The sequence below is a fragment of the Phycodurus eques genome, chromosome 8 (genome assembly GCF_024500275.1).
Source record: "Phycodurus eques isolate BA_2022a chromosome 8, UOR_Pequ_1.1, whole genome shotgun sequence".
Classification (NCBI taxonomy): Eukaryota; Metazoa; Chordata; class Actinopteri; order Syngnathiformes; family Syngnathidae; genus Phycodurus; species Phycodurus eques.
Genome location: NC_084532.1, coordinates 1,449,002 through 1,462,043, shown reverse-complemented (window position 1 = coordinate 1,462,043; position 13,042 = coordinate 1,449,002). Strand labels below are relative to the sequence as shown.

The window sequence follows — 13,042 nt, the reverse complement described above, 5'->3', positions numbered from 1 at the left end:
TCACATTGGACATAGTATCTGTGGTTTAAATAAAACAAATGAAGAAAAATATTTTGTTGTTGTTGAGATCCAATGTTACACACAACATTTCAACGGGAAACAAAACTGTGACGTGTCTTCCGTGAACAACAAATCCCATGGCGGCCCACAACTATGAATTCAAATGATCCCCTGTTGGTATAGTTACAGTTACGGCTTTCTAATAAGTTTCTAGAAGCTTGACAATAAGTCAAAATCAGCTGTGATCTCTCTTAAGAATCCAACTTACATGTAGTCAAAAGGATGGAGGTGCATCATGACATTGGCATCCATCTTCGTAACTTCCACTGTTGTTATGGGTACTCCTTTAAATTCACCTGCAACATCTTCAGTCTCCCGGGGGCCCACCTGTATTTGGTTCAGCTCACAGTTTTTCTTGATCATTTTCACACAGATTTCGCTGATATCTGTTATGGTCACTTTGACTGCATTACGAAGATGCTTTGCCCATTGCAAGCCTGTGATCCCTGACACAGAGACAAGAAATGTTAATTCTTTGAGTATTCACCACTTGCAAACAACTGTCTGTGACTCATTTGTCAATTTTATAATGAATGAACTTTAACCCAATGTCCAGCTAAAGTCAAATTAACCAATTTAACAAAAAGGCTATAAACGTTTTCATCCAACTACCCCACTGGCCAATACATTATGAGAAACCAGAATTCATTGCAGTAATGCTTTATCTACAGTACTGTAGTTGTAGAAAATCAAGCTAAATGTTGCTCTTTACTTGCATTTGTTCCCGTCAATATTGTTACAAGTGTGTGCATTAGCTATTCAAACAGGCTAAGGTTGGTATTTGTGAATTACTTAGCAGTGACTTTCTGGTCACATCCTTCGTATCCTCAAGCACTGTGGTGACTTACCAAACGAATGATTTGAGATTACTCAGTAAGTTGTATTTTTCTGTTAAGAAAAAGAGCCCAATTGACCTTATGTGAGTCATTGCTGCAACTTTAAAAATCATACAGCCAATAAAGCTAACCCTATCAGAGAAGTGCAGGTGAGTAACTGCACCACACTGACCTACTGTATAAAGTAAAGCAGTGATGCACTGAATCCGCAATAAAGTGAGCTACAATATAATAATAATAAATAATAATTATTCATTTTATTTATGGGGTCCTTTCAAGCCACAAGGTCACCACCGTCCAAACATAGCAAAAAGAAATCAAACAAAACAATAAAAACAACAAAACATAGAACATCAATAAAAATGACAAATGATATGGGAAATGTTAAGGAGAATAGGTAGTCCGGAATAGTTGTCTTGAGTTTGAATTTGAAGGGGGTTAATGAGTTTGTGTTTCAGAGGTCAGGTGGTAGTGTGGTAGTTCCAAAGACGGGGGGGCAAAGCGACTGAAGGCTCTGTCCCCGACGGTGGACAGACGGGCAGAAGGGTGGATGGAGGACGAAGCTCTGAACGAAAAGGAGGGTATGACAACGTGAAGGCCCTATTGATGAAGGTGCAGATCAGTATTTTATTGGTTGTTGTGACAATACCAGCGGAGGAGTTCTGGAGAAGCCTTAGATTTGTAGTGACTTATGTGGTGAGACCAAAGAGTTGCAGGAGTCCAGGTGGGAAGTGACAAGGCTATGAACAAGGACAGCAGGAGTCTGGGGGGGTAAGGTCTGGATGCAGGGAATTTCATGTTTTGTAAGTGAAAGTATGCAGACTGGTTGATGTTGTTTGTGTGTGCGCTTGGTAGAGTGTGCTATTGAGGACCCTCTATAATGATGGACTACCCTAGTCCAGATGCAGCTAACACTGCTGTGGTTTGTATGGTAGTGAACTTTATTAATGTCTTAGTGTTAATATTAACAGAACAAACTACCATCCATCCGTTTTCCTCTGCTTATCCGAGGTCGGGTCGCAGGGGCAGCAGCCCCAGCAGGAAAGCCAGGACTTCCCTCTCCCCAGCCACTTCCTGCAGCTCTTCAGAGGGGATCCCAAGGCGTTCCCAGGTCAGCCGAGAGACATACTCTCTCCAGCGTGTCCTGGGCCGCCCCCAGGGTCTCCTCCAGAACACCTCACCAGAGTGCGTCCGGGAGGAATCCTAATCAGATGCCCGAGCCACCTGATCTCCTCTCAATGCGCAAGAGCAGCGGCTCTACTCTGGGCCCCTCACGGATGACCGAGCTTCTCACCCTATCTCTCAGAGAGAGCCCGGACACCCTGCAGAGGAAACTCATTTCGGGCCGCTTGTGTCCAGGATCTTGTTCCACAGCTCGTGACCATAAGTGAGGGTAGGAACGTAGATCGACCGGTAGATCGCTTTCAGCTTAGCTCCTTCTTCACTACAACAGACCGCTCTATGCACCAAACAGCAGTTCAGACTACCCACCCGTTTTGGAGTCCTTGGAGGGGGTGCTGGAGAGCGGTCCTGCTGGGGACGCCATTGTTCTGCTGGGGGACTGCTCACGTGGGCAATGACAGTGAGAAATGGAGGGGCGTGATTGGGAGGAACGCCGCCCCCCCCCGATCAGAACACGAGTGTTGTTCTATTACTGGACTTCTGTGCTCACCACGGATTGTCCAAAACAAACACCATGTTCAAGCATAAGGGTGTCCACACTTGCACTTGGCACCAGGACTCCCTAGTTCGATGATCGACTGTGGTCGTGTCATCGGACTTGACGCCGCTTGTCTTGGACACTCTGGTGAAAAGAGGAGCGGAGCTGTCAACTGATCACCACCTGGTGGTGAGTTGGCTCAGATGGTGGGGGAAGATGCCGGTCCGACGTGGCAGGCCCAAATGTATTGTGAGGGTCTGCTGGGAACGTCTGGCAGAATCCCCTGTCAGGAGGAGTTTTAACTCCCACATCCAGCAAAACTTCACCCACGTCTCGGGGGAGGCGGGAAACATTGAGTCCAAGTGGACCATGTCCCCACCTTCATTGCTGAGTCGGCCGACCGGAGCTGTGGCCGTAAGATAGTCTGTGTCTGTCGTGGCGGCAAACCCCGAACCCGTTGGTGGACACCAGCAGTGAGGGATGCCGTCAAGCTGAAGGAGTCCTATCGGGCTTTTTTGGCCTGTGGGACTCTTGAGGCAGCTGATGGGTACCGGCTGGCCAAGCAGAATTCAGCTTTGGTGCTTGCTGAGGCAAAAACTCAGAAGTGGGAGGAGTTCGGTGAAGCCATGGAGAACGATTTCCGAACGGCTTCGAGGAAATTCTGGTCCACCATCCGGTGTCTCATGAGGGGGAAGCAGCGCACCATCAACACAGTGTATAGTGGGGATGTGGCATTGCTGTCCTTGAGTCGGGAACATGAGTCGGTGGGGAGAATACTTGACCTCCTCAATTCCACCGACATGCCTTCCCATGAGGAAGCAGAGTCTGGGTTCTCTGAGGCAGGCTCTCCTATCTCTGGGGTTGAGGTCACCAAGTTGTTTAATAAGCTCCTTGGTGGCAAGACCCCGGGGCTGGATGAGATTCGTCCAGAGTTCCCAAAGGCTCTGGATGTTGTGGGGCTGTCCTGGTTGACACGCCTCTGCAACATCGTTTGGACATCGGGGACAGTGCCTCTGGATTGGCAGACTGGGGTGGTGGATGCCCTGTTTTAAAAAGGGGGACCGGAGGGTGTGTTCCAACGACATGGGGATCAGGGGTGCTGGAGATGAGGATCCGTCGGGAAGTCGAATCTCAGATTCAGGAGGAGCGGTGTGGTTTTCGTGTTGGCCATGGAACAGTGGACCAGCTCTACACCCTCGGCAGGGTCCTCGAGGATGTATGGTAGTTCGTCCAACCAGTCTACATGTGTTTTGTGGACTCAGAGAAGGTGTTCGACCGTGTCCCTCTGGGAGTTCTGTGGGGGGTGCTTCTGGAGTATGGGGTGCCGAACCCCCTGAACGACCAGTATAAGATTTTGGTCCGCATTTTAAGTCTGACTCGTTTCCGGTGAGGGTTGGACTCCACCAAGGCTGCCCCTTGTCACCGATTCTGTTGATAGCTTTTATGGACAGAATTTTTATTTTAGGGGCAGCCGAGGCATAGAGGGTGTCTGGTTTGGTGGCCTCAGTATTGCATCTCTGCTTTTTGCAGATGATGTAGTCCTGTTGGCTTCATCAAGCCATGATCTCTAATTCTCACTGGAGCGTTTTGCTGCAGAGTGTGAAGCGGCTGGGATGAGAAGAGCGCCACCAAATCTGAGACCATGGTCCTCAGTCGGAAAAGGGTGGAGTGCCCTCTCTGGGTCGGGGATGAGATCCTGCCCCAAGTGGAGGAGTTCAAATATCTTGGGTTCTTGCTCACAAGAACAAACTCCATCCATACATTCTTCTTCTCCAGCAGCCTAAAGCAGGGGCAGCAGCCCAAAGTACAGAGGTCCAGACTTTCTCGCTCTACCCACTAGCTCTTCTGGGGAGATCACAAGTTTTCAGGCTAGCCAAAAGACAAATACTCCTATCATCCTGGCAGCTCCATTGTCATCATCCTTCTACCAATATATTCACTGTCTCTTCTCTGTACGTGTCCAAACCATCAAAGTCTGCTCTCTCAACTTTGTCTCCAAAACATATAACCTTGGCCATCCTTCTGATAAGCTAATTTCTACTCCTATCCAACCTGGTCACTCCTAGAGGCAACCTCAACATCTTCATTTCCGCCACCTCCAGCTCTGCTTCCTGTTGTCTCTTCAGTGCCACTGTCACTAATCCGAACATCATGGCTGGCCTCACCACTGTTTTATAAACTTTGCCCTTCATACTCGCTTAGAATCTTCTGTCACATAACACTGGACACCTTCCTCCACCGGTTCCAACCTGCTTGGACCCGTTTCTTCACTTCCTTACCACACTAGTCATTGCTCTGGACTTTTGACTCCAAGTATTAAAGTCCTGCACCCTCTCTATCAGTCTCCCCCCTCCACCCCTCATTTATGCACATATATTCTGTTTTACTTCGGCTAATCTTCATTCCTCTCCTTTCAAGTGCATGCTTCCACCTTTCTAACTGTTCCTCAACCTGCTCCCTGCTTTCACTGCAGATCACAATGTCATCTGCAAACATCATGGTCCACGGGGATTCCAGTCTAACCTCATCTGTCAGCCTATCCATCACCACTGCAAAAAGGAAGGGGCTCAGGGCTGATCCCTGATGCAGTCCCACCTCCACCTTAAATTAATCTGTCACACCTACACCACACCTCACCGCTGTTCCGCTGCCCTCGTACGTCCTGTATTATTCTAACATACTTGTCTGTACTTTTCCATCAACATCCTCAAGGCAAATAATGCATCTGTGGTACTCTTTCTAAGCATGAAACCATACTGTTGCTCACAAATACTCACTTCTGTCCTGAGTCGCGCCTCCACGACACTTTACCATAACTTAATTGTGTGGGTCATCAACTGTATTCCTCTATTTTTCCCACAGCTCTGCACAGCACCCTTGTTCTTAAAAATGTGCATCAGCACAGTTTGCCCCCATTCCTCAGATCTCACCAGCTAGAATTTTGTTGAACAAGCTGGTAAAAAACTCCACACCTACCTCTCCTTCGATGCTTCCATACATCCACAGGTATGTCATCAGGACCAACTGCCTTTCCATTTTGCATCCTCTTTAATGCCTTTCTAACTTCCCCCTGACTAATCATTGCTACTTCCTGGTCCACTACACTTGCCTCTTCTACTCTTCCTTCTCTCTCATTTTCATCATTCATCAACTCCTCCAAGTATTCTTTAGATCTACCCAGCGCATTACTGGCACCAGTCAACACACTTCCATCTCTATCCTTTATCACCCTAAGATGCTGCACATCCTTCCCATCTCTATCCTCTGTCTGGCCAGCCTGTAGAGATATTTTTCTTCTACGTTAGTGTCCAATCTTGCATACATGTCATCATGTGCCTCTTGTTTGGCCTTTACCATCTCTACCTTCACCCTACATCGCATCTCTATGTATTCCTTTCTCCGTTCCTCATTCCCCTCAGTGTCCCACTTCTTCTTAGCTAATCTTTCCTTGTATGATTTCCTGTACTTTGATGTTCCACCACCAAGAGTGTCCTTTTCCCCTTTCCTACCAGAAGAGACACCAAGTACTGCCTACACGACAGCCATTTCTATCCTCTTTGGAAAGTCTCCCACCATCTATCCCTCAAAGTTCCTTTCCTGGATGCCAAACTTACCCATAACTTCTTCATCCCCCCCTCTTTCCTTCATGTCCATTAGAATCTGCACAAATCACGACTCTCTCTGTCGAGCTCCTTCCAGAATTTCTCTTTTACCTCTAGGTCACATCCTACCTGTGGGGCATACATTATACATAACACCCTCAATTTAAAGTTTCAGCTTCATCACTCGATCTGACACTCTTTTCACCCCCAAGACATTCTTAGCTAACGCTTCCTTTAAAATGACCCCTACTCCATTTCTCTTCCCATCCACACCATGGAAAAATAATTTGAACCCTGCCCCTAAGCTTCTAGCCCTACTGCCTTTCCATCTGATCTCCTAGACATTATTATAATTATTATTTTTGTGTTTTATGCTTTATGGTCAATGTTATGTACAGCATTTTGTTCCTTTTTTTTCGTCTTTTGTTTGTTGTTGTTTTTTAAAGTGCTTATAGAGGCCGATGTATTGATGTGACCCACCTCGCCTTTGTGCTTCCAGGTAATTTAGATGCAAAGACCCCAAAAATTAAGCCCATAAAGCCGTATTGTACAGTGCAGACCGTAACAAACATTACTCGGTTTTGTCCCATTTGAATACACCCGTACCTCAGCCAGCCACCACCCACTCCCCAAAATGTGTACAATGTTATCAGCCAAATGCAAGAACAGTCAGTGAAACGAAAAAGCAGCAGAAATGTAGATAAATGTCAACTTGCCACAGGTAACGTATAAGAATTAAGTATAATCTCACCTGTGGCTCCAAAAGCATCTAGACACTCCAGAGGGCTCTTCTCTTTAGCCAGAACAGCCAGCGAGCAGAACACAAGTTGCCTGAAATACATACAGTATATTAACTTTGTCCTTCCCTGAGCCGTCACCTTATCGTGGTGCAGGGGTTTGTGTGTCCCAGTGTGTCTGGGGCTTTATGCCCCTGGCAGGGTCACCCATGGCAAACAGGTCCAAGGTGAGGGACAAGACATAGCATGGCTAAAAGATTCCCTATGATGAATAAAATAAATGGATCTAGGTTTCTCTTGCCCGGACGCAGGTTACCGGGGACCCCCCTCTGGAGCCAGGCCTGAACGTGGGGCTCTCAGGCGAGCGCCTGGTGGCCGGGCCTTCACCCATGGGGCCCAGCCTGGCACAGCCCGAAACAGTAATGTGGGTCCGCCTTCCCATGGGCTCACCAACTGTGGGAGGGGCCATAAGAGTCGGTTGCAGTGTGAGCTGGGCAGCGGCCGAAGGCAGGGACCTTGGTGACCCGATCCCCGGCCACAGAAGCTAGCTCTCGGGACGTGGAATGTCACCTCTCTGCCAGGGAAGGAGCTCGAGCTGGTGTGTAATGTAGAGAACTTTCGACGAGACATAGTCGTGCTTGCTTCCACACACTGCTTGGGCTCTGATCCAGTCCTTTCGAGAGGGGTTGGGCTCTCTTCCACTCTGGAGTTGAGGCGCCGAACAGGGGTGGGTATACTTATTGCACTGCGCCTGTACATTGCGGTTCACCCTGGTCGACGAGAGGGTAGCCTCCCTTCGCCTTCGGGTGGGGGGATGGGTATGACTGTTGTTTGTGCCTATGCACCAAACAGCAGTTCAGTGTACCCACCCTTTTTGGAGTCCTTGGAGGGGGTGCTGGAGAGCGCTCCTGCTGGGGACTCAATCGTTTTGCTGGGGGACTTCAATGCTCACGTGGGCAATAACAGTGAGACCTGGAAGGGCGTGAGTGGGAGGAACTGCCCACCCGATCAGAACCCGAACGGTGTTCTGTTATTGGACTCATGTGCTAATCACAGCTTGTCCACAACGAAAACCATGTTCAAGCATCCATATGTACACTTGGCACCAGGACACCCTCGGTCACAGTTCAGTGATCGACTTTGCGGTCGTGTCATTGGACTTGCAGCCGCATGTCTTGAACACTCGGTAAAGAAAGGGGCACGGCTGTCAACTGATCACCACCTGATGATGTGTTGGCTCCGATGGTGGGGGAAGATGCCGGTCCGACCTGGCAGGCCCAAACGTATTGTAAGGGTCTGCTGGGTCGTGGGTTGTGAGGGTCTGGCAGAATCCCCTATCAGAAGGAGTTTCAACTCCCATCTCCGGCAGAACTTCACCCTCGTCCTAGGGGAGGCAGGCAACATTGATGTTCCATGTGTGTATCAAACCTGGTCGGTGCCTGTTGTGGCGGCAACCCCAAACCCGTTGGTGGACACCAGCGGTGAAGGATGGCATCAAGCTGAAGGAGTGCTTTCGGGCATTTCTGGCCAATGGGACTCCTGAGGCAGCTCATGGGTCCCAGCTGGCCAAGCAGAACGCAGCTTTGGTGGTCGCTGAGGCAAAACCTCAGAAGGGAGGAGTTCGGTGAGGCCATGGAGAAAGACTTCCAGACGGCTTCGAGGACATTCTGGTCCACCATCCGGCGTCTCAGGAGGGGGAAGCAGTGCGCCATCAACACTTTGGACAGTGGGGATGAGGCGCTGCTGACCTCGACTTGGGACTTTGTCAGTCGGTGAGGAGAATACTTTGAAGAACTCCTCAAATCCACCCACACGCCTTCCCATGGGGGATCAGAGTCTGGGATCTCTGAGGCAGGCTCCCACATCTCCGGGGTTGAAGTCACCGTCGTGGACAGTGCCTCTGGATTGGCAGACTGGGGTAGTGGTCCCCCGAGGGTGTGTTCCAACTACAGGGGGATCACACTCCTCATCCTCCCTGATAAGGTATATTCAGGGGTACTGGAGAGGAGGGTCCGTCGGTAAGTCAAATCTCAGATTCAGGAGAGCAGTGTAGTTTTTGTCCTGGCCCTGGAACAGTGGACCAGCTCTACACCCTCGGGAGGGTCCTCGAGGGTGCGTTGGAGTTCACCCAACCAGTATACATGTGTTTTGTGGACTTGGAGAAGACGTTCGACTGTGTCCCTCTGGGAGTCCTGTGGGGGGTGCTTCGGGAGTATGGAGTACCGAACCCCCTGACACAGGCTGTTTGGTCCCTGTACGACAGGAGTTTGGTCCGCATTGCCAGCAGTAAGTCGGATTCGTTTAGTTGGACTCCGCGAAGGCTGCCCTTTGTCACCAATTCTGTTCATAACGTTTATTGACAGAATTTCTAGGTGCAGTCGAGGCGGTCCAGTTTGCCCACTTCAGTAGTGTATCTTTGCATTTTGCAGATTATCTGATTTTGTTGCCTCCATCATGCCGTGATCTCCAACTCTCACTGGAGCGGTTCGCAGCAGTGTGTGAAGTGGTTGGGATGAAAGTCAGCACCTCCAAATCTGAGAACATGGTCCTCAGTCGGAAAAAGATGTAGTGTCCTCTGCAGGTTGGGAATAAGATCCTGTCCCAAGTGGAGGAGTTCAAGTATCTTAGGGACTCAGGAATGAGGGAAGAATGGAACGGGAGATCGACAGGCGGGTCGGTGCAGCGTCTGCAGTGATGCAGACTTTGTATCGGTCCGTTGTGGTGAAGAAGGACCAAAGCCGAAAAGTGACGTTCTCAATTTACCGGTCGATCTACGTTCCTACCCTCACCTATGGTCATGAGCTTTGGGTCAAACAAGATCCTGGATACATCGATCCATCCATTTTCTACCGCTTATCCAAGGTCGGAGGCAGTAGCTTTAGCAGGGACACCCAGACTTCCCTCTCTTCATCCAGCTCTTCCGTGGGGGATCCCAAGGCATTCCCAGGCCAGCCGAAAGACATAGTCTCTCCAGCGTGTCCCGGGTCGTCCCGGGGGTCTCCTCCCAGTGGGACGTGTCCGGAACGCCTCAACAGTGAGGCGTCCGGAAGGCATCCGAATCAGATGCCCCAGCCACCACATCTGGCTCCTCTCCTCTCACCCTCTCTCTAACCCTGCGGAGGAAACTCATTTCGGCCGCTTGTATCCGGGAACTTGTTCTTTCGGTCACGACCCACAACTTGTGACAATAGGTGAGGGTAGGAACGTAGATCGACTGGTAAATCGAGAGCTTCACCTTTTGGCTTAGCTACTTCTTTACCACAACGGACCGATACAAAGTCCGCATCACTGCAGACGCTGCACCGATCCGTCTGTCGATTTCCCGTTCCATTCTTCCCTCACTCGTGAACAAGACCCCAAGATACTTGAACTCCTCCACTTGGGGCAGGATCTCATCCCCGACCTGGAGAGGGCATGCCACCCTTTTCCAACTGGGGACCATGGTCTCAGATTTGGAGGTGCTGATTCTCATCCCAGCCGCTTCACATTCAAACCACTCCAGTGAGAGTTGGAGATCACGGCTTGATGAAGCCAACAGAAACACATCATCTGCAAAAAGCAGAGATGCAATACTGAGGCCACCAAACCGGACCCCCTCTACACATTCTGTCCATAAAAGTTATGAACAGAATCGGTGACAAAGGGCAGCTTTGGAAGAGTCCAACCCTCACCGGGAACGAGTCCGACCAACTGCCAGATATGCGGACCAAACTCTCTCCGGTCTTACAGGGACCGAACAGCCCGTATCAGGGGGCTCAGTACCCCATACTTCCGAAGCACCCCCCACAGGACTCACCGAGGGACACGGTTGAACCCCTTCTCCAAGTCCACGAAACACATGTAGACTGGTTGGGCCAACTCCCAGCAACCCTCGAGGACCCTGCTAAGAGTGTAGAGCTGGTCCACTGTTCCACGGCCAGGACGAAAACCACATTGCTCCTCCTGGATCTGAGATTCGACTTCCCAACGGACCCTCCTCTACAGCACCCCTGACTAGACCTTACCAGGGAGGCTGAGGCGTGTGATTCCCCTGTAATTGGAACGCACCCTCCGGTCCCACTTCTTAAAAAGGGGGACCACCACCCCAGTCTGCCAATCCAGAGGCAGTGTCCCCGAACTCCATGCGATGTTGCAGAGGCGTGTCAACCAGGACAGCCCGCAACATCCAGGAGCCTTTAGGAACTCCGGGTGAATCTCATCCACCTCAGTGGATGAGATTCTCCAGAGCCTTGCCACCGAGTAGCTTGTTAACCACCTCAGTGACCTCAACCCCAGAGATAGGAGAGCCTGCCTCAGTGAACCCAGACTCTGCCTCCTCATGGGAAGGCGTGTCGGTGGAATTGAGGAGGTCTTCGAAGTATTCATCCCACCGACTCACCACGTCCCGAGTCAAGGTCAGCAGCGCCCCATCCCCACTATACCCAGTGTTGATGGTGCACTGCTTCCCCCTCCTGAGACGCCGGATGGTGGACCAGAATTTCCTCGAAGCCATCCGGAAGTCTTTCTCCATGGCCTCACCGAACTCCTCCCATACCAGAGTTTTTGCTTCAGCGACCACCAAAGCTGCATTCCGCTTGGCCAGCCGGTACCCATCAGCTGCCTGAGGAGTCCCACAGGCCAAAAAGGCCCGATCGGACTGCTTCTTCAGCTCAACGGCATCCCTCACCGTTGGTGTCCACCAACGGGTTCAGGGATTGCCGCCACGACAGGCACCGACCACCTTACGGCCACAGCTCCGGTCGGCCGCCTCAGCAATGGAGGCGCGGAACATGGTCCACTCAGACTTGATGTCCCCCTCCTCCTCCGGAACATGAGCAAAGTTCTGTCAGAGGTGGGAGTTGAAACTCCTTCTGACAGGGGATTCTGCCAAACAAACATTCCCAGGAGAGCCTCACAATACGTTTGGGCCTGCCACATCGGACCGGCATCTTCCCCCGTCATCGGAGCCAACTCAACACCAGGTGGTGATCAGTTGACAGCTCCGCCCCTCTCTTACCCCGTGTGTCCAGGACATGCGGGTGCAAGTCCGATGACACAACCACAGTCGATCATCAAACTGTGACCGAGGGTGTCCTAGTGCCAAGTGCACATGTGGACAGCCTTATGCTTAAACATGTTGTTCGTTATGGACTATCCGTGATGAGCACAGAAGTCCAATAACAGAACACCATTCGGGTTCCTCCCAATCACACCCTTCCAGGTCTCAGTGTCATTGCCCACGTGAGCATTTCAGTCCCCGAGCAGAACGATGGCGTCCCCTTCTTCTGGCACTTTCTCGTATGACTGGGTTAAGGATACTAATTGGATCAAGGACTCCAAAAAGTGTGGGTACTCTGAACTGCTGTGCGGTGCATAGGCACAAACATCAGTCAGGACCCGTCCCTCCACCCGAAGGCGGCGGGAGGCTACCCTCTCGTCCACCAGGGTGAACCCCAACGTACAAGCGTCGAGCCGGGAGACAATAAGTATACCCACACCTGCTCTGCGCCTCTCACCATGGGCAACTCCAGAGTCCAACCCCTCTCAAGAGGACAGGTACAAGAGCCCAAGCTGTGTGTGGAGGCGAGTCAGACTATATCTAGTCGGAACTTCTTGACCTCACACACCAGCTCTGGGTCCTTCCCTGCCAGAGAGGTGACATTCCACATCCCTCGAGGCAGTTTCTGTAGTCGGGAATCGGATCGCCAAGGTCCCTGCCTTCGGCCACCGCCCAGCTCGCACTGCACCCGACCCCTATGGCTCCTCCCACAGGTGGTGAGCCCATGGGAAGGGGGACCCACGTTACCCTTTCGGGCTGTGCCCGGCCGGGCCACACGGGTGCAGGCCAGGCCACCACACGCTCGGCTCTGAGCCCCACCTTCAGGCCTGGCTCCAGAGGGGGGCCAAAACGAGTTTCCTACGCACGGTGTCCGGGCTTTCCCTTAGAGTGAGAAGCTCGGTCATCCGGGAGGGGCTCCGTCTGATCCTCTGCATTGAGAGGAGCCAGATAAGGTGGTCCTGGACCCCTCCCTGGTGAGGTGTTCCGGGCATGTCGCACCGGGAGGAGATCCCGCGGATGGCCCAGGAATCGCTGAAGAGACCATGTCTCCTGGCTGGCCAGCGAACGCCTCTGGGTCTCCCTGGAAAAGCTGGACGAAGTGGCTGGGG

General features: G+C 51.3%; 1 protein-coding gene across 3 annotated transcripts in view; it reads right to left on the bottom strand.

The window, feature by feature from the left end:
- Nucleotides 1-13,042, bottom strand: part of trmt1l (tRNA methyltransferase 1-like) — a 90,297-nt gene that overhangs the window by 49,321 nt on the left and 27,934 nt on the right. For all 3 annotated transcript variants that reach the window (XM_061683477.1, XM_061683478.1, XM_061683479.1), the window contains 2 exons: nucleotides 6,910-6,989; nucleotides 269-506 (listed from right to left, as the gene is read on the bottom strand). In XM_061683477.1, the coding sequence (XP_061539461.1) occupies nucleotides 269-506; nucleotides 6,910-6,989 (318 nt within the window). The remainder of the gene's footprint in view (nucleotides 1-268; nucleotides 507-6,909; nucleotides 6,990-13,042) is intronic.